The 27,821-nt window shown below is 44.0% G+C and overlaps 1 protein-coding gene across 2 annotated transcripts; it reads left to right on the forward strand.

Moving 5' to 3' along the window:
• Positions 1 to 6,017: 6,017 nt before the first annotated feature.
• Positions 6,018 to 27,698, forward strand: OAT (ornithine aminotransferase). Of its 2 annotated transcripts, XM_028120004.2 has the most exons (11): positions 6,018 to 6,099; positions 10,920 to 11,006; positions 12,195 to 12,422; positions 16,184 to 16,408; positions 16,511 to 16,606; positions 20,225 to 20,352; positions 22,128 to 22,250; positions 22,863 to 22,991; positions 23,761 to 23,874; positions 24,934 to 25,078; positions 26,659 to 27,698. In XM_028120004.2, the coding sequence occupies exons 3-11, from the start codon at positions 12,224 to 12,226 to the stop codon at positions 26,817 to 26,819; spliced, it is 1,320 nt and encodes a 439-aa protein (XP_027975805.1). In that variant the 5' UTR covers positions 6,018 to 6,099; positions 10,920 to 11,006; positions 12,195 to 12,223; the 3' UTR covers positions 26,820 to 27,698. The 2 variants fall into 2 exon arrangements, with proteins under 2 accessions (XP_027975805.1, XP_027975806.1); XM_028120005.2 differs by lacking the exon at positions 10,920 to 11,006 and having other exon boundaries at positions 6,039 to 6,099.
• Positions 27,699 to 27,821: the final 123 nt, after the last annotated feature.

Below are 27,821 nucleotides of genomic sequence, written 5' to 3' on the forward strand. Positions count from 1 at the left end.
TGGTCATGTGTTGGCCCAGAGTGGGAACAGCGTCTGAGGCATCTGAGCAAAACTTCATCAACTATTAAAAAGAAGTTGCCTTTTCCAAATAAAATTTACTCCAGCAGATCCCAGTTGTAAAATATTGTTGCCTGTTTAACTTCTCTAGCTTTCTAAGTACAATACATGATTTACCCAGATTTCAGTAGGAATCTGTAGAAGATGGAAGAGTCAAGACCAGATGATGATCATGAGGACTTATAAAAGAACCTTTACTCATCACTGTAAATAAAAATAATAATGCCACCATGGTTTGAAATGCTGGGTAGCTTCGAGTTAGCTGGGTGTTTGAGAGTGTCACATCTGTCTGTGATCCTCAGGACAACCCACTTTACAAGGTGGGTAAATGAGCCGTGGGGTCTCAGGTTACCCAGCTAAGGAGTGGAGTCAGGATAGACTTCTGGATTGTCCGACTTCAAATAAAAGTTATCCAAGTTTTGACACTCAGAGTTGGCCTTCATGGAATCAATAAAAAAAATCATTGCAAAATACACTGAGCTTCTTGGTACCTGGGTAGATAAGGATGTAAATATTTAACTAGTACTTGAGGTTTCTCTTATTTTTTAAATTAATGAGCAAGGCAAATATTTTCTAATGTAAATGGCTGCAAACTCCCTACTTAAATTTTTGTAAAAATTTTTACTTTAACTTTTTTGTTCTTTTTTTTTTAAAGATTTTTTAATATATTTTTTAACAGAGAGAGAGACAGCGAGAGAGGGAACACAAGCCGGGAGAGTGGGAGAGGGAGAAGCAGGCTCCCAAGGAGCAGGGAGCCCGATGCGGTGTTCGGGGTTCGATTCCAGGACCCTGGGATCATGACCTGAGCCGAAGGCAGACGCTTAATGACTGAGCCACCCAGGCGCCCCTTAAATTTTTTGTTCTTAGTTGAAATTCCTTCTTTTTTTTTTTTAAAGATTTATTTATTTATTTATTTATTTATCTACTTATCTATTTATTTGTTTATTTTAGGGAGGTGGGGAAGGGGCAGAGGGAGAGAGAGAGAGGATGTCACGCAGACTCCCTGGTGAGTGGAGAGCCCCGACAGGGGTTTGGATCTCAAGACCCTGAGATCATGACCATGAGATCCTGACCTGAGCCAAAAACCAACGGAATTAGCTGACTTTTCAGGTCCATGAGCTGAGTCTCTCTTTAAACACTTGCTGTTGAGCTGATTGAAATGGGCTTCCCCTCTAGGTGGGTGAACCAAATCGGCCTGGTTGATGATTCTTTTTGGTATTTCCCCTTCTTTCTCTACTTAGCTTTCCAGGCACACAGTGTCCTCCAGCTGTTGTGACCAGCGCCCAAGCCCTCTCAGAGGCTCCTCTTCTGGACCCAGTTGAGATACGGAGGTCTCATGACCCGTGCTAGGGACTGGTCCACCTCCTTCTCTCCAGCACTCAAATTTATAAACTTACCACACCAAGTGACATTTCTTCAGCACTTAGATAAGTAACAATAATGGTTTGAAGTGTCCTCTTTTCTTCAACCCAAGCTTCTAGGGCTTTAATCTGAATGGCTGTTACTAGTGTAAGAGCGGGGAGGGCTTTGGGCAGCCTGGGCTTTTGGAATTCCAGGATCATACTCCCATAATGGCCACTGGCTCTGCCACGAATTCCTGCCCCCAGGAATGCAGTGTAGAATAATCATTCCTACTAAGAACACCATGAAGATGGGTTCTGGGAAGCTGTAAAAATCCTGCAAAACAGGTTCAACCTTCAAGGGCTTTAGAGTCTCCGTGGGATGATAGGATATAGATAGAATTAGAAGTATATGGTAGTGCAACAAGGACCGCAGGTGAGTGACCCCTGTGGCCTTTGTCACCAGGGAATGTGTCATGTGGAGGACAGGAGCTACAGCTAGATTTCTTTCTTTTTTTTCTTTTTAATATTTATTTATTTATTTTAGAGAGAACAAGGGTGTGCATGCAAGCAGGGGCAGAGGGAGAGAGAGAGAGAGAGAATCTCAAGCGGACTCTCCACTGAGTGTGCAGCTGGATGCGGGGCCCAATCCCACAACCCCGAGGTCATGACCTGAGCCAAAACCAAGAGTCAGACGCCTAACTGACTGAGCCATCCAGGTACCCCATGCACCTGATTTCTTTTTTTTTTTCTTTTTTAAAGATTTTATTTATTTATTTGACAGAGAGAAAGAGGGAGAGAGAGCACAAGCAGGGGGAGCAGCAGGCTCTCCGCTGAGCAGAGAGCCCGATGTGGGGCTCGAACCCAGGACCCTGGGATCATGACCTAAGCTGAAGGCAGATGCTTAACCGACTGAGCCACCTAGGTGCCCCATGCACCTAGATTTCTTAAGTGGAATTCAGCTGCTGGGGAGGGAAAGTAAATACTCCTGGCAGGCAGACTCTCCTATCAGAACCAGTATTTCAATTGCAAAATTTCTGAATCTCTGCCTGTTGTCCCCAGTTCAGAACTAAGTTCAGAAATTTACCAGCTACTCTGCTCCAGCTCTCTTAACTACTTTGCTTACCTTGCTCCTGCCAGATCCCTTCTTGTCTTAAAGAGGTTTACTCTCCTCCAGATACAAATGTCTGCCCCAGCTCAGTGCAGCAGCAGCAGGAGGGACAAGTCATGTGTGTTGTTGAGTTTTTTGTGGGAAGATATCTTTTTAGGGTGAATATAATCTGGGGGAAGGAAAATTTCTCCTGCTGGGTCAAAATCACCAAATACTTCTTTTCTGAGTCTCTTTACCAGGCTTTCTCTTTGCTTGTCAGCTTGGATTTTTCCTTTTTAATCCATCCAAGGCCAAGTGTATGTAAGCTATATACTGATAACAAGTAGTAACAAGTCGGACAATGAAAGAAGTAGTGAAAAGTCAGAGGCCTGCAGAATCCATAAATCATTTTTCTGGTCACTGAGTAATTCAGAGTTGCCTATGGGAGAAAAATGAAGACTTGTTTCCTCTTTTGTATAGTTTTAGCTTTTTTAGATGGTCAAGGTTGCCAGTTCCAGTTCACTCCTGTTGAAAGAGCACTTCCTGAACTTCTTCTTTCTCACTAAATTGACCCATATGCTCTTGCCTGATTCAAAACTTATTGCAGAACCAGGCATGTAGGCACTCAAAGGACTTTTGTTGAGTGAACTAATGAAATTAATTTAGGTGTTGGGAATCGGCTATAGGGTCAGTCTTTTTTTTTTAAACAAAGATTTTATTTATTTATTTGAGAGGGAGAGAGAGAGCTCGAGCAGGGGCGAGAGGCAGAAGCAGAGGGAGAGGGAGAAGCAGGCTCCCAGCTGAGCAGGGAGACCTACTCCGGGCTGGATCCCAGGACCCCAGGATCATGACCTGAGCTGAAGGCAGACACCTAACGCCACTGAGCCACCCAGGCGCCCCTATAGGGTCAGTCTTTATATCTCCCAGATTTATGGCTCCTGAATAGTTAATTACTTGAATCTATGAACAGCTTTAGAGGCTCAAAAATCTTTGTCAAGTATGTTCTGTTTAAACGTTTCTAGACTGTACAAGTAAAAAGCATACAAATAGAACAGCTGTTTCTTGGTTGAAAATAAACTGCTTTCCAGTCCAGGGCTCCAAGGTCCCATTATGCGGCAAAATAACCTGGTAGTAGAGAAACCATAAAATATTATCATGTTCTTTGTACCTATTGCATTTTTCTGATAAGAGAGAAGAGATAAAACCCAGACATTCTCAGGAGTTTCTTACATATGGAAACTTTTTTGTTAAAGAGTATCTTGTCTGTGAGTCCAAAGGCAATGCAACATATTTTGATGTTACACTCAGATCTTGGGTATCACGTTCCCCTTCATGAACTCAGAAACACCTGCCCCTACTTGCCAAGGCTTAGGAGAGGTTTCCTGGGCTCTGTAAGATATCCAAGAACTGGGCTTGGCTCTATATACCTGCCCAGGATTGTAGAACAGGACCTTAGAGAAAACGATCCCTCTCTGACCTGTTGGGCAGAATGACCTAACTTCCAAGAAATCACACAGTGTTCAGGGTTGTGGAGGGACATCAAAGAAGTAAAAGGCAAAGTCTTGCTCTCAGTGAGCTCCAGACAGTGCGTGGCTGTAACAACTGGAGTAAGCGACCTCGGTCTAGGGCAGCGGGAGCCGAGGAGGACTGAATCCCTTTTGGTGTCTTGGTCTGGACATCTGCAGACGTGGGCTCTGCTGTTTACAGCTCTGCTTCTGTGCCCACACCATTTTCCAGCCCTGACCTCGTAGCTTTGACTTTACTTTCTACTCAGCTAAGACTAATCTTAGTTTCTTATGTGTGTTGAATGTCTTCCATTTGCCTCTCTACCCCATCTACTCTCCACCCTTTCCCACGGAGTCTGTGTTCTTGGGAGAGTAACCTGCAGAGACTTCCTTAAAGGGGCTCCCTAGGTCTCTGGCTTCTGAATGTGTTCAGCCCATGGAGAATTCTGGTAGGAGGTTGGAAGTCGGTCAGGATGCTTATCACCTTGGAGCCCTCCCACTGGTGTCACTGATGACCACAGCTCGGGCAGGTAGTCTCTCCTTTCTTCTTCTCTTTGGGTTTTGGGAACCAGCCTAAGGTTGACAATGGTGCACTGAGTCCAGGTTACTTCCCCACCCTTGTGGTTTACCAGTCCATGCTTAAATAATTCCTTTAACAAATGCACCTCAGATTTCCAATTTGGAGTGTGCCATTTGTTTCCAGCGGGGGTCCTGACTGATCACAATGGTTTCTTTTTCTTTCTTTCTTTCTTCCTTCTTCTTCTTTTCTTTTTTTAAGATTTATATATTTAGGGGCGCCTGGGTGGCTCAGTGCTTGGGCGTCTGCCTTTGGCTCAGGTCATGATCCTGGAATCCCAAGATCGAGTTCCGCATCATCAGGCTCCCTGCTCGGCGGGAAGCCTGCTTCTCCCTCTCCCACTCCCCCTGCTTGTGTTCCTTCTCTCGCTGTCTCTTTCTCTCTGTCACATAAATAAATAAAATCTTAAAAAAAAAGATTTATATATTTATTTTAGAGGGAGAGCACCCCCCCCAGTAGGGGGAGGGGCAGAGGGAGAATAGCTCAAGCGGACTCCCGGCTGAGCTCCCAGGCTCCAACTCACCACCCAGAGATCATGACCTCAGCCGAAATCCAGAGACTGAACCACGCAGGCGCCCCTGACCACGATGGTCTAAGGAAACACGGTGCGGTCCTTTGTCCCTGCAGCTGTCTTGGACTGCGCACTGAGAAGGGTAGTGGCACACGGGGCTGGGCTGCCTCTCACCTGCGGAGTGACCCTGGGCAAGTCACTTTCCCTCTCCCAGTCTCTGGCTTCCAATATATAACAAAAATGGTGGAGGCAAAATTATGTCCAAGTCCCTTCCTACTCTCATACGAGATTGTCCTGGACTGTCCATTTTGAGTTCTGAGTTTTAATTATGACTTGTGGAGGGCGCCACAGACAAACTTACACGGGGTGTGTCGCGGTCATTTAAGTGTCTACCCGCAGCACGAGGAGGTCGGCAATATGTTTTCCAGCGGCCGTGATGACTTCTGGGGGTGGGTTCAGAAGCGCAACGGGGTTCGAGGGGTCCCGCAGCTGTGTTTGGGGTGCAGCTGGGTGGGCGCCCCACAGAAGGCTCTGCGTGGCAAGGGACAGGGAGCACGGCCGGGAGCGCAGGGCTGGAGGTCCTGCCGGTCATCCAGACCCTCGCGGCTGGGACCCTGGAAACTCCGGGAGCCCAAGACCCAACAGGCATTCCATCCCTTAGGGCCTCGTCTTCCCTCCAGCAACAGGCAGACAGTGAGCGACCGGCCGAAAGGCAGCGGCCAGGCCTGCGCGGGAGCGCCAGGGACCCGGCGGCGGCCCAGAGCAGCCCCGCCCAGGAGATGCGGGAGCCGCTCGAACCGCGGTGGGAGGCTGGGTCCGCTCGGCGCCGCAGTCAGGCGGGCGGGGCGGAGGGCAGGCCCACGGCGATTGGTGCCCAGCCCTCCGTCGCCAGCCAATGGGTGGCGAGGGCGTCCCGAGGGCGGGGCGGAAGCCGCGTCTTAGGCTCTGTGACGCGCCACCGTCGCGCTGCTGTGCTGTCGACGACGCGTGTCCCGGGCCGGCGTCGGAAGCCCCGCCAGGTACCCGCGCTATCGCGGAGGGGCCGCGGCTCGGGCCGGGACCGGGGTATCCCAGACGGCGGCCGGCGAGGCGGCCGACGCGGGCGGCCTCGGCCTCGGTCTCGGGTCGGGGGTCCGGGGAGGCACCCGCTGAGGGGGCGCGCTGGGCCTCAGCCGGGGGGCAGGCTCCGCCTCTGCGGCCGCTTTACGCGGCTGGCGGCGGGCACTGCGGGGCCGGGGGCAGCGGGCGGACGCGCAGCCTCGGCGGGCGGGGCACGCGGCGCATCCCGGTCCGGAGCGGCGGGCGGCCGAGGGAGGCAGGAGGCAGAGAGAGGCTGAGGATGTGGCACCTCCGCCTGCCAGAGCAGGCGGAGCCGGGCGGGTCCTCGGCCCTCCGCCCTCCCGGCCCGCGGCCCCCCAGCGCCCCGGGGTCTCTGCGCCTTCGCTGCGCGCCTCCGGGTTCGCGAGAAGGTGTTGGGGCGCTGGCGTCTGGGGAGGAGGCTTCGGGCACCGCGGGCACCCTGGGCTGCTGAGGTCTACCAGAAGGGTGCATTCTGGATTTGGGGGAACTGCTCAGTAAACGGTGGCTTTTGTAATGGGGCGGAGGGCGCCGATGGACCCTTGAAAAGGGTTCGAATCCTTTCGGGTAGTGCCTGGGCCCTGCCTCCAACCTGCTTATCTCTCCCCTCCCCCAACATCGTTTTTCCCTCCCGTCTTTGTCCAAATAAAAACTTACAGAAGTAGAGCCTTATCTACAGTAACGTGCAGACTAATTGGATGGTGTGAAGCGATTGGGGCCAACAGGCTTTCAGCATGAAGACTTCATCCGTAGAGTTCTTTGTCAACAGTGCATTCTGGTTGAAATCAGTGGGGCACTTGTTCTCAGGAACCTGTGGCCTCCACCTTTTGTAACTCTTACCTTCTTGGTTTCAGTTTTACCTCTTTGATGAGGAGATAAATTAAGGGAGAAAAGCAGGAGTGAGTTTGAAATGAATTGGCTTTAATAAATTACTAATCTGTAATTTTCTCAATTCTAAATCTCTTCTTTGGGTTTGTAAGAGTTTCTGTAGGTAAACTGGTTCTCTCAGTTTGAACCTGAAAGTGTTCTTTATGTAATCCAATTTCTTTATCTTACCTATTTGAAATAAACAACAGATTTCTTTCTTAGAATATCTTGGTTTCATCTTCAGAGAATCTAGTTCTGGATTGTGAAAGTAGAGTCTCTCTCTCTCTCTTTTTTTAAAGATTTTATTTATTTATTTGAGAGAGAGCGTGCGAAGAGAGATACGAGAGTACAAGCAAGGAGGAGAGGGAGAAGCAAGCTCCCTGCTGAGCAAGGAGCCCTGCACAGGGCTTGATCCTAGGGCCCTGGGATCATGACCTGAGCCTAAGGCAGACGCTCAATGACTCAGCCACCCAGGCGCCCCTTGTTGTTTTTTTTTTTTTAATGAAGCATTTTTAAAAATGTTAATTCCAGTGTAGTTAAAAGTGTTATGTTAATTTCAGGTGTACAATGTGGTGATTCAACAGTTGCATATATTAACACTCATCAAGATAAATATACTTAAAAAAAGATTTTATTTATTTATTTGAATGAGGTGGGGAGAGGGTCAGAGGGAGAAGCAGACTCTCTGCTGAGCAGGGAGCCTGATGCGGGGCTCCATCCTGGGACCCTGAGATCATGACCTGAGCTGAAGGCAGCCTCTTAACCAACTGAGCCACCCAGGCACCCCTGAATCTCATATATTTTAAAATAGAGAGGAATTGGGGTGTCTGCATGGCTCGGTCAGTTAGGCAGATCTTGATCTCAGGGTCGTGAGTTCAAGCCCCCCTTGTGCTCTGCACTGGGCGCCGAGCCTACTTAAAAAAAAAAAAAAAGTAGGAATGGACCAAATTTTGGAGGTGTGTGGAGGGTGTGGTCTGGCAGAGCCAGTCCTTTTTCAATAGTAATGGTTAAGATGTGCCAATGACGCACTTGAGTTGAATTTTAGCCAGATTACATACAAAAAAAAGAAAAACCCACAAATTTTTGTTGGTAGAACTTTAAAAAAAAAAGACTATATTTGTGAATGGTTACCTCAAGAAAAGTAAATATTTGACCGATACAGGAAAGCCAAATTTACTCCACAAGTTGAATATTTTAAGTGGCTTTTTTTTTTTAAGCTTTTATTTGAGAAAGAGAGCGAGCGAGAGAAAGTATGAGCCAGGGGCGCAGGGGGGGAGAGGGCAGAGAGAGAAGCAGACTCCCCAATAAGCAGGGAGCCCGACCCAGGGCTTGATCCCAGGACTCTGGGATCATGACCCGGGCCAAAGGCAGACGGTTAACAGACTGAACCACCCAGGTGCCCCTTAAGTGGCTTTTTTGATGAACTTCTGCTGGTTTTTCTTAGAGTTATTTAAAAAAAACTTGTATTTCATAGTGCATGCTAAATTAAATTAACTCTTCAAAATGCAGCCTTTTATGGAAATTCTATTTTAGGTATGTTTTCATGTAGACAGGATGGATTAGATAGATGGGAGTAATAACAACTTGAAGAAGGGCTTTGTGAATTATGTAGATTACTGAAAACAATGATAAAATTTTTCCTGTCAGTAGCAGCTTGTCTGTCCTGTCGTGCGTCGTTCCCGCCCCCCCCCCCCCCCCCCCCCCCCCCCCGGCACCTGAGTGTGGGGCTTGGTTAAAGGCAAGACAACAGCCTGGACTGGTCAGGCTTACACATACTATTTAGACTCTTGAAGACCATTAAATTTAATGAAGTGCACTTTTTAAAAAAAGTTTTTATTTAAATTCCAGTAAGTTAACGTACAGTGTAGTTTTTTTAAAATTTTTTAATAAGATTTTATTTATTTATTTGAGAGAGAGAGAGCACAAGCAGGAGGAGCCTCAGAGAGAGAGGGAGAAGCAGGCTCCCTGCTGACCCGGGAGCCCAATGCGGGGCTCGATCCCAGGACCCTGGGATCATGACCTGAGCCAGAGGCAGACACCCAACTGACTGAGCCCCCCAGGCGCCTGCAGAAGGTTCTTTAATAGAAATATGTGTACAGATTCTGGTTACATCATCACACATCCAACTGCAGGACTTTTTCCAGTTGAATATCCAGAGGTCATCTTTAAAAGCCTTAAGAATGAGTGTTAGTAATGTTTGAATGTTACGTTTTGTAAGTTGTTATAACTTCTTGTATAAGATGAAGACTGTTGAATTTAGATAATTTCAAAAACTCCTTTCACTTGCAACACTATATCAACCTGTTAATGAACTTAAAACATGCTGGCTGGCTCAGTTGATAGAGCATGTGATGCTTGATCTTGGGGTTTTGAGTTTAAGCCCCACCGTTTGGAGTAGAGCTTACTTAAAAAAAAAATGCTAGTTAAGAGAGTTCTTAGTATTTTTTTTAATACCTCAGTTTGTTTTCGTAGTGCCTCCCTGCATGGTTCTAGTCACAGAGCTGCAGACCTTGATAGCAAAATCATTAGAGAGGGTAGTTTTTATTTTAGAATTTGACCCTCTCTCATACAAATGAACTTCTAGACCTACTTGTTGTAATCCAGGCTGCACTTCCTAGGGGAAATGTCCTCTGCCTTTCTTTTAACCACAGACCGTTTTCTCAGAGCTTCTCAAACACTTCTTTTCCCCTTAGTTTTGTTTTATATGTTGCCTAAGCTTTTTCTCTGTCGAATGTGACAACCTAGGCAGACATTCAGCTTCATTTGTAACAATTCTTTTTCTGATTATAAATGTGGGAAGTAGAAAGATAATCACAGTGAACATTTTTGTGCCTTTCCAGGTAGTTTTCCCTTACATTACTTCTTTTTTTTTTTTTTTAAGATTTTATTTATTTGAGAGAGAGAGAATGAGAGATAGAGAGCACGAGAGGGAAGAGGGTCAGAGGGAGAAGCAGACTCCCTGCTGAGCAGGGAGCCCGACATGGGACTCGATCCCGGGACTCCAGGATCATGACCTGAGCCGAAGGCAGTCGCTTAACCAACTGAGCCACCCAGGCGCCTCTACTTCTTTATTTATAATCTTGAACGTATTGTATATGTTTTTTTTCACGTAAACACATCCTAAAACACCTCTCCGTGTTGTTATACTATAATTATTTTAAGTGACAGCCTGTTGTTATGTATGTGATTATGTCGATCCATTCTCCTACTGTTGAACATCTTTTATGCGTGAATGTTTCTCCACATTCCTGAGTATTTATGATAGAATATTAGGAGTGAAATTACTGTCTAAGAGTACAAACCCTTCTAAGGCTGTGAAAAGGGCTATAGTTCTTTTATTTCTTTCTTTAAAGATTTTATTTATTTATTTGAGAGAGAGAGGGAGAGCACAAGCAGGGGGAGCAGCAGAAGGAGAGGGAGAATCAGGCTCTTCGCTGAGCAGGGAGCCCGATGTAGGCTCGACCCCAGGACCCTTGGATCATGACCTGAGCTGAAAGCAGATGCTTAACTGACTGAGCCACCCAGGCACCCCTACAGTTCTTTTCAAAAAGGGTTTTAGTTCAGAGTACCACCATGGAATGCTGTGTTTTATTGCTAATTTGATCAAGGCAGAAATTGTTAATTTTTTAGTTGGTCGAACAGAGCATTAATTCTTACTGTGTAGAGCATAAAAGGCCAAGAAATAAAGTTAAAATCCATGTTTTAGACTTCACAGTAGTATTTTGGGGGAAGTTCTGTCTCATTTTGTATAGCTAGACCTTGCATTTTGCTAGCCACTGTCCCCTGTCTGCTAGTTCCTATATAACGTGCCTCCCCCAGATAAAACCTGGTGAGAGCTAGGGACCTTCTCCTTAGGAGAATGCACTTGTGTGTACGATTCTGCATTTTATTTCAGGAGTTACTGGATCCTCTGAACACCATCCCTGCATCTCAGATTAAAAATCCGTATTCTCATCTGAACTGTGGGAAGAAAGGATAGTTGGTGAGTTTGGGCAAACGGAGTGCTGGATTTTGTTTAGTAACTGTGAATTCCTGAACATGCTGGATTTACCATGTCATGCCAAGCTGAAAGGGAAGTAAGCCAAGCTCCAAGGATTAAGTTTTTACTAATTTGGCAGCTCAGATTGAGTGCTAGGAGGTTGTGTCATTTGATTGTCATTCATAGAACTCTGTCTAAACATGACTTAAGTACTCTTTTTAAAAAATAAGTATAGACAAAAAAATATAGATGTAGTAAGTATGCTTAGTGTTTGTCAACTTAAAAAAAATTATTAATTTGAGAGAGAGAGGACGCACCTCCCTTTGAATGAAGGGGGAGGAGCAGAGGGGGAGGGAGAGGGACAAGCAGACTCCTTGCTGAGTGCAGAGCACCACCCCTGAGATCATGACCTGAGCCAAACCAAGAGTCCAAAGTTTAACCAACTGAGCCACCCAGGTGCCCCTGGCAACTTTTAAGATTCTGTTTTTTTATTTGAGAGGGAGAGTGCAGAGAGAGAGAGAGAGAAAGAGAGAGAGAGAGAGTGAATGCAAGAGCGAAGGGGTTGGGGGGGTGTGGTGGCAGAGGGAGAGGGAGAAGCAGGCTCCCCACCGAGCAGGGAGCCTGATGTGTGGCCCGATCCCCGCTCCTTCTCTGATTTGGTCTGCGTACTGAGGGGACTGCCCATTTGAAAGGATCTGGCCCCACAGCCGTCCTTTTGTAACAGGTGCTCAGTCCACAAGATCAGGTGCCACCTCTCTAGCCCCTCTGCTGTGCAGCCTTGCCTGACTCCCCCGGAGTGAGTTCCTTGTCCTTGATGTACTCTCAGTACTGATGACTTAGAAAAAATATGTGTGCTTAGTAAAGAACGCTCTAGTGGCACAGAAAGGTGTGAGTGCGAGTCAGAGCCCCTGACCTCCCGTCCAGAGTTTTTCCTGATTTTCTTACCTCTTCTCTTGGGCTCCTTGCCTGTAGTACTTTGTGCACATCCTGCTGTAGTCCTTGTCAGGTTTGACTCTAAACAGGTATGTGCTTATTTCCCTTAAGCTTCCCCCGGCAAGGACTGGGTCTTTGTTCTCCCTCATTTTCTTGATTGTTTGGTGGACTTTGGTAAATGCTCAACACATGATAAGCCGACATACACTGACTCCGGGAAGACTTTTACTCTTACTGCCTTCTCTTCTTTTTGAACAGGTGGGTAGTATTCCTACTTGAAGGACACAATGTTTTCCAGACTAGCTCATCTGCAGACCATTGCTGTGGTTCGGCGTGGAGTTCATTCCTCAGTGGCTTTTGCTACGTCTGTTGCGACTAAAAAGACAATCCAAGGCCCTCCATCTTCCGATTACATTTTTGAGCGAGAATCTAAATATGGTGCACACAACTATCATCCTTTACCTGTAGCCCTGGAGAGAGGAAAAGGTACATTTTTGAATTAATCCAATGCCCCTTCTCCCTTTTGCTTGAAACCTTTTATAAAAATTGTTTTTAAGTTTTCTCAGTATACATTTTTCCAGATGCATTTAATTTCTATATTGCAGATATAGTTAATTCAACATTTATTGAGTATCTAGTGCTTGCAGTCTTAGGTCCGGGGGGGAATACAAAGATGAACTCATTGTCTTTACCATTATGGACCTTGCTAGGAGGGAATGTGAGATACATAAGGAAAGTACTATAATAGTGCTCTCGTTTCTTTCCTTTAACTTTTTTTTTTTTAGATTTTATTCATTTATTTGACAGAGAGAGAGACAGCAAGAGAGGGAACACAAGCAGGGGGAGTGGGAGAGGGAGAAGCAGGCTTCCTGCTGAGCAGGGAGCCCGATGCGGGGCTCAATCCCAGGACCCTGGGATCATGACCTGAGCCAAAGGCAGACGCTCAATGACCGAGCCACCCAGGCGCCCCTCTTTCCTTTAACTTTTATTTTGGCATAATTTTAGGCTTAAATAAAAGTTGCAATTATAGTACAAAGAATTTTCTTTTTATTTTTTAAAGATTTATTTATTTATTTGAGAGAGAGAGAGAGAGAGAGAGAGAGAGAGAAAGAGAGAAAGCCAGAGAGAGCACAAGCTGGGGGAGGGGCAGAGGGAGAGGGAGAAGCAGACTCTCTGCTGAGCAGGGAGCCCAGCTCAGGATTCAATCCCAGGACCCCTCAATCCCAGGACCCCGGGATGATGACCTGAGCTGAAGGCAGACGCTCAACTGACTGAGCCACCAGGCACCCAAAGAATTTTCTATTACTCTTCACCCAGATTGATTGATTGATTGATTGATTTCTTTCTTTTCACTCAGATTTCTTTCTTTTTTTTATAAAGGTTCTATTTATTTATTTGACACAGACAGAGAGTACAAGCAGGGGGAGCAGCAGAGGGAGAGGGAGAAGTAGGCTCCTTGCTCAGCAGAGAGCCTGACGTGGGACTCGATCCCAGGACCCCGGGATCATGACCTGAGCCAAAGGCAGACGCTTAATGACTGAGCCACCCAGGCGCCTTCATGCAGATTTCTTGAGTGCTACCATTTTACCACATTTACTTTATCATTTTCTCTACACACACACACACACACGCGCGCGCGCGCATGCACGCACGCACACACGTGCTACATTTTTTCCCTGAACTGTTTGAGAGGAAGTTGCAGACATGTGATGCCTCTTTACACCTAAATACTTAGTGTGTCTTTCCTGAAATACAGGACTTTTCTCAAACAGTAGTGTAATTGTCAAGATAGGGAAATTAACGTTGATACGGCACCATTATCTAATCTACAGACCTGATCCAGATTTCATTTGTTGTCCTAGCGTAAAAGGAAAATCTCAGATCATGGGTTACATTCAGTTTTCAGGTCTGTTTAGTTTTCTTTAATCCAGAGCAGTTCCTCAGTCTTTCTTTGTCTTCTTGATCTTGATGTTTTTGAATAGTACAGGTCAATAATTTTGTAGAATGAACCTCATTTTGGAGTTGGCTGGTAAGGTAGTGACTGCCAGCCTTCTTCACTACAAAGGTACTATTTTGTCCTTTTGAATATCTTGTGGGTACATGATTTGAGACTCTGCAAACTTTTACTCACACTTTTAACATCCATTAATTATCCTCTACCTGAATAAATGATTACTGATATTTGCCAAGTGGTGATTTAATGCACATTTTGAAATACCAGCCTTAACCTAATAAAACCAAAGTTTATTTCTTAGCTTTGGGCCAGAAGATGGTGTATAAGAGTATTAAAACATCTTTATCATTTTGCTGTATTTTTATTTAGGACCAGCACTGTAATCTAGATTTTGAAGAAATGAAAATCTAGACTTCTGTGTTATGAATTTGGAAACTGTAAAAATATTCCTGTACTAGCAGAGTGTGGGTTCTGGAATCTGAGTGCCTGGGGTCAAGTCCTGTTCTGTATGTGCCAGCTTGGGCTAATTCTAAATCCAAGCATCTCTTTCCATATCTTTGTACTGTAGGATGGTAATACTTTCAGGGGTGTTTTGTTTTGTTTTTTAAATAGGGTTTTTTTGATGAGATAAGATACAGAAGTACCTAACACAGTATGTTAAGTACATGGTAAAAGTTAGCTGGTAAGCTACCCAGTACATTTTTAAAATCTATAGCCAATTAAAAAAATTTTTTTTTAAGCATACATAACTTAAAATTTACCATTTTTATCGTTGAGTTCAGTACCACTAAATACATAAACAGTATTGTAGAACTATCACCTCTAGCTAGTCCTGGGACTTTATTACCCCCAAAGGGCCCCCTATACCTATTAAACAGTCACTCTACAGTCTCTCCTCTCCCTAAAACCCCGGCAGCCACTAACCTGCATTCCGTCTCTGTGGATTTGCCTGTTCTGGATATTTCATATAAATGGAATGGCTGCAACACATGGTCTTTTGTGTCTGTCTTCTCTGACTAAGTGTAATGTTTTCAAGGCTCACCCATGTAGCATGTGTTAGTACTCCATTGCTTTTTATGGTTGAATAATATTTCATCATATGGATGGACCACATTTTGTTTATCCATTCATTAGTTGATGGACATTTGAGTTGTTTCCACCTTTTGACTGTTGTGAATGGTGCTGCTATGAGCATTTGTGTACAAATTTTTGTTTGAACACATGTCTTCCACTTTTTTGGGGTATATACCTAGGTGTGGAATTGCTTGGTTAGATGGTAACTTTATGTGTGACTTGCTGAGGGGGTGCCCAACTGTTTTCTACAGCTGCTGCACCATTTTAAAATATATATGAGTTGTAGTTTCTAGTGATACATGAGTTCCAGTTTCTCCTTGTCCTTGCCAACACTTGTTTTCTTCCTTCCTTCCTCCCTCCCTCCCTCTCTCTCTCTCTCTTTCTTTCTTTCTTTTTTTCTTTCTTACAACCATCCTTATGAGTGTAGAATGCTATCATTGAGATTTTGATTTGCATTTCTGTAGTAATAGAGATATTGAGCATCTTTTCATATGCTTTTTGGTCATTTGTATATCTTGTTTGGAGAAATGTCCATTCATGTTCTTTGCCCATTTTTGAATTTTTTTTTAAAGATTTTATTTATTAGAGAGAGAGAGCAAGAGAGAGAGGGAACACGAGTGGGGGTGCAGAGGGAGAGGGAGAAGCAGACTCCCCGCTGAGCAGGGAGCCCGATGATGCTGGGCTCAATCCCGGTACTCCAGGATCATGATCTGAGCTGAAGGCAGCCGCTTAACCGACTGAACCACCCAGGCGCCCCTGAATTGGGTTGTTTGTTAGATGTGTGTTTTGGATAGTAGATCCTTAGTAGATAGGTTTGTGATTTGGAAATATATTTTCTCATTCTGTTGATAGTTACAGTCAACTAATCATGATTTTTTTTAACTAATCATGATTTTTATGTTATGTATAATTTTGCTTTTAAATTCCAAATGCCAGTTTTCTAGGAGTGAGGGTTTCACTCCAGAGTTTATAAACCTTTTCATGTTATTATGTTCTTGCTAAAGGTGTAATTTCAAGCTGGACAGATAAAATATAATTCCTTATAAACCAGATTATTTATAACCAACCAGACTATGCTTGAGCTAAAACATGCCTTAACCACAATTCTGTATTAAGTAAAGGTTCATGTGTAGGTATTCAGAAGGCTTGCCAACAGTCTTAATCTTTGAACTTTATGTAACTCAGTGATTTTCTAAAATAACTCTCTTTATATATTTAGGTATTTATGTATGGGATGTAGAAGGCAGAAAATACTTTGACTTCCTGAGTGCTTACAGTGCTGTCAACCAAGGGCATTGCCATCCAAAGATTGTGAGTGCTCTGAAAAGTCAAGCAGACAAACTGACCTTAACATCCAGGGCTTTCTATAATAATGTGCTTGGTGAATACGAAGAGTATATTACTAAACTTTTCAACTACCACAAAGTTCTTCCTATGAATACAGGTAAAACATTTCCTTTTTAGGTTAAATAGCCAAGAAAACAATCTTACTACTTTTTGATGATTTAAAATTTTTTTTTAACTGAAAAAATTTCTTTCTTGATAGGAGTGGAGGCTGGAGAGACCGCTTGCAAACTTGCTCGTAGGTGGGGATATACTGTTAAGGGTATCCCAAAGTACAAAGCAAAGATTGTTTTTGCAGGTATGTGAAATTCAACATTAGCCTTTGTGATGTCATCATACGATGTCATATTTCAATTTACTGATGGAATATTTCCAGTGTGTTTGCCTCCTCTGCTATATATTATTTGCTAAATGTTTCATAAAAATTGAGAGATTTCCTCTTTTGGGGTTATTTCCAATATTTCTACATAAACGGGATTTTTCTCTGCTAAGTAACTCCCTACTCCTCACTCCCTAAAATGAATGACTGTATGATTTATTTATCATCTGTTTATTGGATTTTTTTCATAGCAGGTTTCTCATTAAGTAGATGGTCTTTACCAGTAGAGCATTTTTTAAAAAATTTTTTTAATTTTAATTTTTTTTAAAGATTTTATTTATTTATTTGAGAGAGAGAGAATGAGAGATAGAGAGCACGAGAGGGAAGAGGGTCAGAGGGAGAAGCAGACTCCCTGCTGAGCAGGGAGCCCGATGTGGGACTTGATCCCGGGACTCCAGGATCATGACCTGAGCCGAAGGCAGTCGCTTAACCAACTGAGCCACCCAGGCGGGTTGTTGAGGTTGGGTTGTGTTAGAATGGGGCCCGTGTCCTCGGTGTGATATGGAGTTTGAATCTTAGTATTTGATGTGTTATTGTATCATGTTCTCAGAAACTGTTGCAAGAGGAGGGCTGGAGTTGCCCTGGATAGGTTTCTGGGAATGGTTGAGAGGAATGACTTGGATACTGATTCGGGAGACGAACAGTTACTTCAGATGATGGAATCTGACCTTTGTCCTCCGTACCCACCCTGTATTGGCATCTTATTTATTTAAATTTTGCTTTTATTTTTTTGACATACCAAAAGATGTATGTAATTGATGTAGACAACTTGCTGAGCTCGGAGATAGGTGTTCACCCGTGAAACCACCATGACAATCTATGCCGCTACCCTTTCCACCACCTCCAAACGTTTCCTTTGTTCTCTTATTTATTATTACTAGTTGTACTTTTTATTCATTTTTTTAATTGAAGTATAATTACCATACAGTGTCCTGGCAGTTGCAGGTATACAACGTAGTGATTCAGCAATTCTGTACATTCCTCTGCGCATTGTGATAAGTGTGCTCTTGATGCCCTTTATTTCACCCATACCCCCACCCACCTCCTCTCTGGGAACCACAAGTTTGTCCTCTGCATGATATAATCTGACTCTTGGAATCTTTCTAATGATGTTCAGTTGATAGGTTCTGCCTTTTTAATAAAGTTTTGATTTTAATTTTTAAAAACATAAAGTATGGATAAATTTGTCATTGCACATGGTCAAAATGCATTCTTTCAGTACTTGAAATTGTTAAATATTCTGATGGCCAGATGTAGTTGGTATTTGGGGGTGACAAATTAACTATTCGCAAAGAAGAAATCTTTGCTCAGCTCTGTGACCTGCCATTTTAGAATCTTGTGCCTTAGTAGTAGGACGGCATAACATAACTGTTTTCTTGCAAACAAAAATGGCATTTCTGGTGATTTTCATTCTTACAGACTGTATTAGTCTCTTACATATTAGCCAAACGGTGCAAAGGTGTTTTCACCTGAGTATTGAAAGCAGTTGGTGAGTCAGTGGGGTAGAGACAGAGAAGACTGTTCCCAACTGAAATCCACCCCCCCTCCCCCCCCCCCCGCAGAGTAAGCCACAGAGGAGGAGACTTCCTGAGGCTGCGTGGGGGAGAGCAGTTAGGCTCCTGGGCTGACTGGTGCATTTTCTTTTCTTTCTCTCTCTTTTTTTTTTTTTAGAGAGAGTGCACTTGCTGAGGCAGGGGGAGGGGCAGAGGGAGAAGGAGAGAGAGAGAATCTTAAGCAGGCTTCATGCCCAGTGCAGAGCCCGTTGTGGGGCTCATTCCCACAACCCTGAGATCATGACCTGAACCAAAACCAACAGTTGGACACTTGACTGACTGAGCCACCCAGGCGCCTCTGGTGCACTTTCTCTTACACAAGCCTGCTCAAAATCAATGTGCTGTGACTGGTGGACAAGAAGAGTGGGGATCACTCATAGTGAGAGATCCTTTGCAAGAGTAGTGTTTAGGGACGCTTTAAGCCAAAAACACAGTAATTCAGTACTGGGTTAATTGAGTTGGTGCTCGTAGAGGCGGTAGAAAGCTATTAAAAAAAAAAAAGTAGGGGAACCCCCAAGCCTCTCTGTTATTCTACATTGTTTCTTTCCTTGCTTGAATGTAACCAGTTCAAATTATCTTAAGCATTTGCTTTACTCTGATTCAGGTTATGGTGTTTCTTCCCTCTAGCTTTTAAGCAAGCTCCATGAAGACCACTCTGTCCCCAACACCAAAGACAGTGCCCCACATAGTAGGGCCTCAGATTTCTTAATGAAATAAATTAATGGGTAAAAAGATGTTTCTGAACAAAGAACAATGTTAGTCATTTAGCTCAAAAAAGATTGTAATACCAAGGAAGGCAAAATTGAAAGTGTTTAGATTGCCTGAGGATGTTTTCTGCAAATGAAATTTTATTTTATTTTAATTAATTAATTTTTAAAAAAGATTTTATATATTTATTTGACAGAGACACAGCAAGAGAGCAGGGGGAGTGGGAGAGGGAGAAGCAGGCTTCCCGCCGAGCAGGGAACCTGACGTGGGGCTCAATTCCAGGACCCTGGGATCATGACCCAAGCCAAAGGCAGACGCTTAACGACTGAGCCACCCAGGCGCCCCTGAAATTTTTTTCAAATTTTTTTATTAACATATAATGTATTATTTGTTTCAGGGGTAAGGTCTGTGATTCATCAGTCTTACACAATTCACAGCGCTCACCATAATACCTACCCTCCCCAGTGTCCATCACCCACCCCCCCCATCCCTCTCACCCACCTCCATTCCAGCAACCCTCAGTTTGTTTCCTGAGATTAAGAGTCTCTTATGGTTTGTCTCCCTCTCTGGCTTCATCTTGTTTCATTTTTCCCTCCCTTCCCCTATAATCCTCTGTCTTGCTTCTCAAATTCCTCATATCAGTGAGATCATATGATATTTGTCTTTCTCTGATGGACTTATTTCGCTCAGCATAATACCCTCTAGTTCCATCCCTGTCGTAAATGGCAAGATTTCATTTTTTGATGGCTGCATAATATTCCATTATATATATATATCACATCTTTATCCATTCATCTGCAAATGAAATTTAAAGTTCATTCTGTAGTATTGGGTGTTTAAAAGGAAAATACTAATTCTCTGTAAAGAATATTCTTTTTCTCTTATTGCTATTAATTCACTGTGTCTAGAAAAACATATGTTGAATGCCTCAGTTGTTAGGGTTTGGGATTATTGAAAGAAAAGACAAGTATTTATCCTCTGGGGCTCTAGATTACAGTCGGAGATTCAGTAGAGAAGTGCCTATAATAGCAATTGCAAGGCCATGCCTTGGTGGTTGTGTGAGCCATGGTGTTTAATATCAGTGTGTTTTTTTTTTTCTAATATCAGGTTTTATTTTATCAGGTTTTATTTTAACAAATGAAAGCTCACTGGAGGCTCTGTAAAGCAAAACCTCATTTTTTAAAAAAATCAAACTTCTTAAGGTATTTTTTGGGGACAGTGCTTATTAAGTTTGGGGGTTTGTTTGAAATAATCTCTGTTTTTTTTTCTTTTTCAGCTGGAAACTTCTGGGGGAGAACATTGTCAGCTATCTCTAGTTCCACAGACCCAAGCAGTTATGATGGTTTTGGACCATTTATGCCAGGTTTTGAAATCATTCCATATAATGATCTGCCTGCTCTTGAGGTACTGCACTTAGCCTCACAGTGCTTTAGCTCAGAGTAAATAGAAATTAAATTTGTTGAATGTATGAATTGAAAATAGATATGGGACTGTAATGAATGTCTGTCTAACATAAGTTGGGCCAAGATTTCAGACTGGTCTCTGTAATGGTCAATTAGTTTTCAGCATGGGGAAGTCAGGTGCCATGGTCTAATCCTGAGAACCAGCTACTTTCCCTTTGTATCCTACATAAGTAACTTGGATAGTGTATGTTTAATTACTTTATTAGGTAAAATGACTCAGTTTTGAGTTAGCCTTTTAAAATTATGAGTGGAGGACTTGTAAAATAAAAAGATTCACTGAAAATGTCTTTTAAAAAGCTATGTTTTGGGGGTGCCTGGGTGGCTCAGTCGGTTAAGCGTCTGTCTTCTGGCTCAGGTCATGATCCTGGGATTCTGTCCTGGGATTGAGCCCCATGTCGGGCTCCCTGCTCAGTGGGCAGTCTGCTTCTCCCTCTCCCTCTGTTGTTCCCCCTGCTTGTGCTCTCTCTCTGTCAGATGAATAAATAGAATCTTAAAAAAAAAAAAAATAAAAAGCTATGTTTTTTGGTTTTGATAGTACACTTAACTATATATTAGAAAGTAAAGGATATTGGGGAGCCTGGGTGGCTCAACTGTTAAGCGTCTGCCTTCGGCTCGGGTCATGATCCCAGGTCGAGCCCCACATCGGGCTCCCTGCTCCGCGGGAAGCCTGCTTCTCCCTCTCCCACTCCCCCTGCTTGTGTTCTCTCTCTCATTGTGTGTCTCTCTGTCAAATAAATAAATAAAATCCTTAAAAACAAAAAAGTAAAAAGCTATGTTTTTTAGTTTTTATAGTACATTTAACTATGTATTAGAAAATAAAGGATATTGGGGAGCCTGGGTGGCTCAGTCAGTTGAGCATCTGCCTTTGTCTGCCTTCGGCTCAGGTCGTGATCCCAGAGTGCTGGGATCGAGTCCCCCATCGGGCTCTCTGCTCACTGGAGAGCCTGCTTCTCTCTCTCCCTCTGCCTGCGCTTTGCCTACTTGTGTGCTCGCTTGCTCTTTCTGTCAAAGAAATAAATAAATAAATAAATAAATAAATAAATAAATCTTAAAAAAAATATAGGCTAGAGTAGCTTAAAGCTGGAATATATGGAGCTCTTGGTAACTGGGTGTCAGAAATGTTATACTTCGTGGTTTTTTTTTTTTTTTTAAGATTTACATCCGGGGCGCCTGGGTGGTCGAGTTGTTAAGCATGTGCCTTTGGCTCAGGTCATGATCCCAGGGTCCTGGGATCGAGCCCCACATCGGGCTCCCTGCTCAGAGGGATGCCTGCTTCTCCCTCTCCCACTCCCCCTGCTTGTGTTCCCTCTCTCACTGTCTCTCTGTCAAATAAATACATAAAATCTTTAAAAAAAAGTAAAGCTTTACATCCATTCTAAGAGTGAGAGAGAGCGCATGTTGGCAGGGAAAGTTTAAGGGGAGAGGGAAAGAGAGTCCCAAGCAGACTCTGCCTGGAGTGCAGACCCTGATGCATGGGCTTAGTCCCAAGACCTCAGCCTTGACCTAAGCCAAAACCAAGAGTCGGATACCCAACCGCCTGTGCCACCCGGAAATGTTATACTTTGATGTCAGGTATAAGTTAGTACAAAAACTTAATTAGCATACTTAATGTAAAAATATAGGCAGTGTGTGATTTTAGATTTAACTTATTTTTAGCCTATTTAACCAAATAGGTTAAAAAGGAAGCTACTAAAACATATTCATATCTTTTTGTAGCGTGTTCTTCAGGATCCAAACGTTGCCGCATTCATGGTGGAACCAATTCAGGGTGAGGCGGGCGTCGTCGTTCCAGAGCCCGGTTACCTGATGGGCGTGCGAGAGCTGTGCACCCGGCACCAGGTCGCCCACCTTGCGCCTGCCTACCTCACTCAGGGCTGGGCTGGTAGTGTGGAAGCAAAGATGACATCACCTTTCCACTAGGGGGAAGATGGAACTTTCTAGTGCGCTCTGTCAGCAGCAGGCACAGAAGCTGACTTTTTACTAGCCCTGGAAAGTGGCCAAGCCTGGGCTCAGGCAGAGCTGCAGACTTCCCCGGGCCCAAGGGTGGTTTCTTCCTCTCCACCCCAGCAGCCTGTGCTGTGGTCCTCCCCAGGCCCCTGGTTGTGTCCCTCTGCTCTCTTCCTCTTCCCACCGAGCTAGTACATATTTAAGAAGTAACTGTTTAAGAAATGTTTGGAATAAGCAAGTGAATTAATCTGTTCCCAGAGAGTAGTTCTATCCAAACCCTGCGGAATAGAGCAGAATGGGCCGCAGGGAGGGAGTGGCCTGACACAGGAGATAATTGTGTGTCTGCAGGATTTCCATAGGATGCTGTTGAACTTAAATCGGTAATTAAAAGGTTCTCACCAATCTGAGGGAATGTCAGAATGACAGATTTGTGTGGGGAAGGGTTCACTGTTTGTCCTGTGGAAACAAAATCAGTAATTAATGTATTCCCTTGTTTTCCAACAGGTTCTATTTATTGCTGATGAGATACAGACAGGATTGGCCAGAACTGGAAGGTGGCTGGCTGTGGATCATGAAGGGGTCAGACCTGATGTGGTTCTTCTGGGAAAGGCGCTTTCCGGTGGCTTGTACCCTGTAAGTTGAAGGTTCAGCTTCTTTTTAGTCCCTACTCTTGTGAAGTCTGCCCTTAAGATATTTTTACGTCAGCCGATTGTGACAATGTGCCTTTCCCGTGGCTTGGTTATATGAAGTGCGCTGCAAGGCTCCCTGAACGTGTAATGGAAACATTTTAGCATTCCAGGGGGTCGATCGGCTTAGTTAACTTTACCCGGAGAACTGAGTGTACCTTGGAATTTGCTCTGGCATTTGTTTTGGATGGAAGCATTTTACCCGAAAGTACTTCTGTAGAAGCCTGTGCTTTTTCCCATTGTTCAGAAACCTAGCATTACTAATTGTCTAAAACTGTGACTGATTCATGCAGAGGTTGGGAAAAGAGTAATGTTTTGTTGTAGCTTCGTCCTTGAGTTTACTGTTCAGAGCCAGTCATTGTACCGGATGACAGGTAAAGGGCTCTGAACATAGCGCACGACTGTTGTTTTCTAGGCAGTTAAACCAGGCATTTCACTTTGCAAGTGGAAAGAATTCTAAATTCTGTCATTGCAGAAACCGCTTTCTTCTTGGTTCCGAAATGCTCTTGTTCGGAGCCATCAAAATGTGCCTGACAGGCTCACACTGAGCCCAGGTTATCACTGGTTCGTCCCTGGCAGTTAGGATGAAAGATGCGTAGCCCTTGTTTGTGGAAGCTTCATGTCACATTTAATACCAGCTTCATAAATATTTGCTGAGAGTGGGAATGGTCAGTCCAGGAAATTACTTGGTTGGTCCTGAATTCTCTGTCTTGCAGGTGTCGGCGGTTTTGTGTGACGATGAAATAATGCTGACCATTAAGCCGGGGGAGCACGGGTCCACGTACGGAGGCAACCCGCTGGGCTGCCGAGTGGCCATTGCGGCCCTGGAGGTAACAGCCGATTCAGACCATTTGTCTGGTGTCTGTTTGTCTGGGTGGTGTCGACGTGGCTTTTACGTTTGAGCCCAGGAGCGTAATGAGAAATATAATGATTGCCAAGTATCACAGAACATGAAGTCCAGAGGAGGGACTTTAGGGGCAAGGCATTCTCAAAAAGTAATATAACCTTGGTCTTGTAGACGGGACTCCTGGGGGCTTCCGAGTTGCAGTCACCTGGAGCTTTGGGGCCAGAGGCCCTGGGTGGCTTTCAGAGCTTTTACTCTGTGAGCAGACCTGGCCCACAAGGCCAATTTTTTTTTTTAAGATTTTGTTTATTTTATTTTGAGAGGAAGTAAGAGAGAGTGCACAGAGGGAGAGGGAGAAGCAAACTCCCACTGAGCAGGGAGCCCGATGCAGGGCTGGATTCCAGGACCTTGAGATCACCATCTGAACCAAAGGCAGATGCTTAACTGACTGAGCCACCCAGGTGCCCCCCTCCTTTTTTTTTAAAGTGTAGATTTGAACACTTTTGGACTTATGCCTTGGGGACCTACTACAAGGCATAAAATTATGTGATCTCCAAGGATGGACTTTTTAGGGAAAAAAGTAAATGAACCTGTAGTTTAAAAATTAAAGTATATTCAGTCCATTGATTTATTCAACTAATAAGATATCAGTTACATTAAATTTTCATTCTTATTTTGCCATGAAATCAGATTGATGATGGATTTGTGACTAAAGCAAGCTCTGTTTGAGCTTGTATATGTTTAACTAGAAACTAAACTGGTTGGGCCGCCTGGGTGGCTCAGTCAAACATCTGACTCTTGGTCTCAGCTCGGGTCTTGATCTCAGGATCGTGAGTTCAAGCCCCACGTTGGGCTCCACGCTGGGTGCGGAGCGTACTTAAAAGAAAAGTGAAACTGGGATAGACTTTGGAAAACAAATGAAAGTTCAGTGACTCTGGTCTTTATCTGATTGTGTTCTTCCTTTGCTTATCGTCCATGTTCCTTTCTAAAGAATGACCTAAACCAGGGCAATCTTAGCACTTGAGTAATTTCTCGTTAAACACAGGTTTTGGAAGAAGAAAACCTGGCCGAAAATGCAGAGAAGATGGGTAATATCCTGAGGAATGAGCTCATGAAGCTGCCGTCTGACATCGTCACAGCTGTCAGGGGGAAAGGATTGCTAAATGCTATTGTTATTCGGGAAACCAAAGGTACAGACGTGAACATTTTACTCCAGATGTTATTTTTATGGGAAGGACTGAAACACTTGTGTTATTTTATCTGGTTGTTGGGTTCCCCTGTTTGAAGTTGTTGACTAGGTCTGTTAGGCAGAGTCTCATCTGACTTCTGTTAATGGCCTGTGGAAATAGAGCCCTTTCCTCCAGGAAGGACTGAACTACTCTGCGACGTCACTTATTGTTCTGTCTTGGGCTTGTGACGCAGCACTTGGTGCCACAGCCTGCACATGGCATTTCCCGGGAAGCTTCCTGTTCACTGTCTTCCCCGCCTCCCTGCAGGACTTGGTATGACAGTGAAGGTGGCAGGAGTAGCAGTCGGAGTGACGCGTGACAGTGATGGCGGTGACCGGAGTACCCCCCCACCGCCACTTGCTGAGTGTGGGCTGTCTCAGTACATCATCTGTACTGGCCCTCAAGGGCTCCTTGCTGGATTTTCCTGTGATAACCCTTCCTTTTAAAGCAGTGATTCCCACCTTGGCAACACTTCAGAATCACCTGAGGAAGTTTTCATTTTTATTTTATTTATTTATTTTAGAGAGAGAGCGCGTGCGGCAAGTGGGGGGGCAGAGGGAGAGAGAGAATCTTAAGCAGCGGACTCCACACTGAGCGCAGAGCCCAACATAGGGCTCAAGCCCAGGACCCTGAGATCACGACCTGAGCCGAAACCAAGAGTCGGACGCTTAACTGACTGAGCCACCCAGGCACCGCCTGAGGAACTTTTCTGTTTTTTCTTTTTTTAGTTTTTCCCCTGAGGAACTTTTATTTTATTATTTTATTATTATTTTTTTATTTTTTTAAAGATTTTATTTATTTATTTGACAGAGAGACACAGCCAGAGAGGGAACACAAGCAGGGGGAGTGGGAGAGGGAGAAGCAGGCTTCTCGCGGAGCAGGGAGCCCGATGTGGGGCTCGATCCTAGGACCCTGGGATCATGACCTGAGCCGAAGGCAGATGCTTAACTGACTGAGCCACCCAGGCGCCCCCCCGAGGAACTTTTAAAAACAATCCAAACAGCCTCCCCTCGGAGATTCTGATTTGATGGGTCTGGGTGGGGCCCAGGCATTGGCCGAACCCTTTCGGTGATTCTGACCTGCAGCCAGAGTTGAGAATCATACTCTAAAATGAGGACAGTCTCTTTCCACAAGCTCAGGAGGCAAATCCATCTTAGGAATGTGTAGTGTTCCCTGAGTTTGAGTATTGCTCATTCTCTGCCTGTTAACTTCTCTGTGTCCTGCCCAAATTCTTTTTGCACTGGTTCCTCATAATTAATACGACAGCCTTAGCACATAATTTTTTTGCCTGGTGTTTTTCATTTTTGAAAAACGAATAAGTCTGTATGTCTGATCAGACCATCCAAACCTAGTTATGCACTTGCTGAAAAATAACCTCATTTTTGAGAATAAGAACAAAGTGCTCTTGCAACTCTGAACGTCTTTCTCTAGTAGGCCCTGGGAGTTTTCTTCTGCCAGGTGGCTCTAGCCCATCTGTACTGCAAGGGGATGCTCAAACATTTGTCTTTCATCAGCATGCATGTTTGGCCATTTTTCTTTAGATTATGATGCTTGGAAGGTGTGTCTACGACTTCGAGATAATGGACTCCTGGCCAAGCCGACCCACGGCGACATCATCAGGTTTGCCCCTCCGCTTGTGATCAAAGAGGATGAGGTTCAGGAGTCGGTGGAAATCATTAACAAGACCATCCTGTCTTTCTGAGGGGAGGAGCTGTTTCCAGTGGTGCCCTGAGCCAGCTGGAGCCAGCAGTTCTTGTGAGCTCTGTAGCGTTCTTGTACCTCTCTGAGGCACGCGCCACTCCCCGGTGTCTTCACGGACTTTTTTTAAATACACACTTCTTTTTTCAGTTCATGCACAATTGAATGGTATTTATAAACACGCAGTGTGCTGTGTAACACAACTGTAAGAGAATGGAATGGCATCTCTGGATGATTAAGTTTCTTTGTGCGTGTGTTCTTTCTAAGATGAACTCTATCTACCTGTATATAGAGAGCCTTTTCATCAAGCCCTGCAGTATAATTTATATGTTTTTATAGTTTCCTTACTGAACAAATGTTTTGTATTTGAAAAAGTTACATGGGATAGTACATGGAAGACTTGCTTAACCTTATAAAGTTAAATTATAATCACTGAGTTTTAGGAAGGATTAATGGTTAAGCTTATATGAAATACTAGGATTTAAGGAAACCTCATATTGGCCAGCACCAGGGTGTATCCTATAAATGTCATTTTTAGTTAGGAATTAGTGTTTAACATTCCCAAATTATGTTTTAAGTGATACAATTTGTAAGAAAAGTTTATTTTCAGTTTTTCTTTAAATTTAAAGTAAACCCTCTATTTAAGCATCTGTTATGATGGCACTGTCTCTGATTACCTAACATTTTTAAGCTCTTTGAGAATGTTTTTGCTTTCCTGCATCTGTTTTCTAAGAGCATTTCAGCGTCTTTGGTGATAGAAATATAGAAATTATAAAAAGAAAGTCTCTTATTATATACTCCCTTCTCACCTTTGACAATAATTGCTTTTTTCCTGTGCTTATACTGGTATTTACCATTTTTATTAAAGTATCCTCATTATGCATGGTATTGTGCAACTTTTTTTTCTTTTTTTATCTGAACATAGTATTCTGGAGGCTTTTCTATGTCAGTAATTACAAGTTTATCTCAGTCTGTGAGGACTGTCATGTGGATATATTATAATTTC

Source organism: Eumetopias jubatus, unplaced genomic scaffold (genome assembly GCF_037043125.1).
Source record: "Eumetopias jubatus isolate StellerSeaLion01/CBP00866 unplaced genomic scaffold, mEumJub1_p1.0 scaffold_17, whole genome shotgun sequence".
NCBI classification, from domain to species: domain Eukaryota; kingdom Metazoa; phylum Chordata; class Mammalia; order Carnivora; family Otariidae; genus Eumetopias; species Eumetopias jubatus.

What these genes read in the sequence shown, in the direction of transcription:
- OAT (XM_028120004.2), top strand. Translation starts at nt 12,224, where the DNA reads ATGTTTTCCAGACTAGCTCATCTGCAGACCATTGCTGTGGTTCGGCGT. An exon ending in ATGATCTGCCTGCTCTTGAG is followed by an intron (nt 20,353 to 22,127) that starts GTACTGCACTTA and finishes ATCTTTTTGTAG; the next exon opens with CGTGTTCTTCAGGATCCAAA. An exon ending in TTTCCGGTGGCTTGTACCCT is followed by an intron (nt 22,992 to 23,760) that starts GTAAGTTGAAGG and finishes TCTGTCTTGCAG; the next exon opens with GTGTCGGCGGTTTTGTGTGA.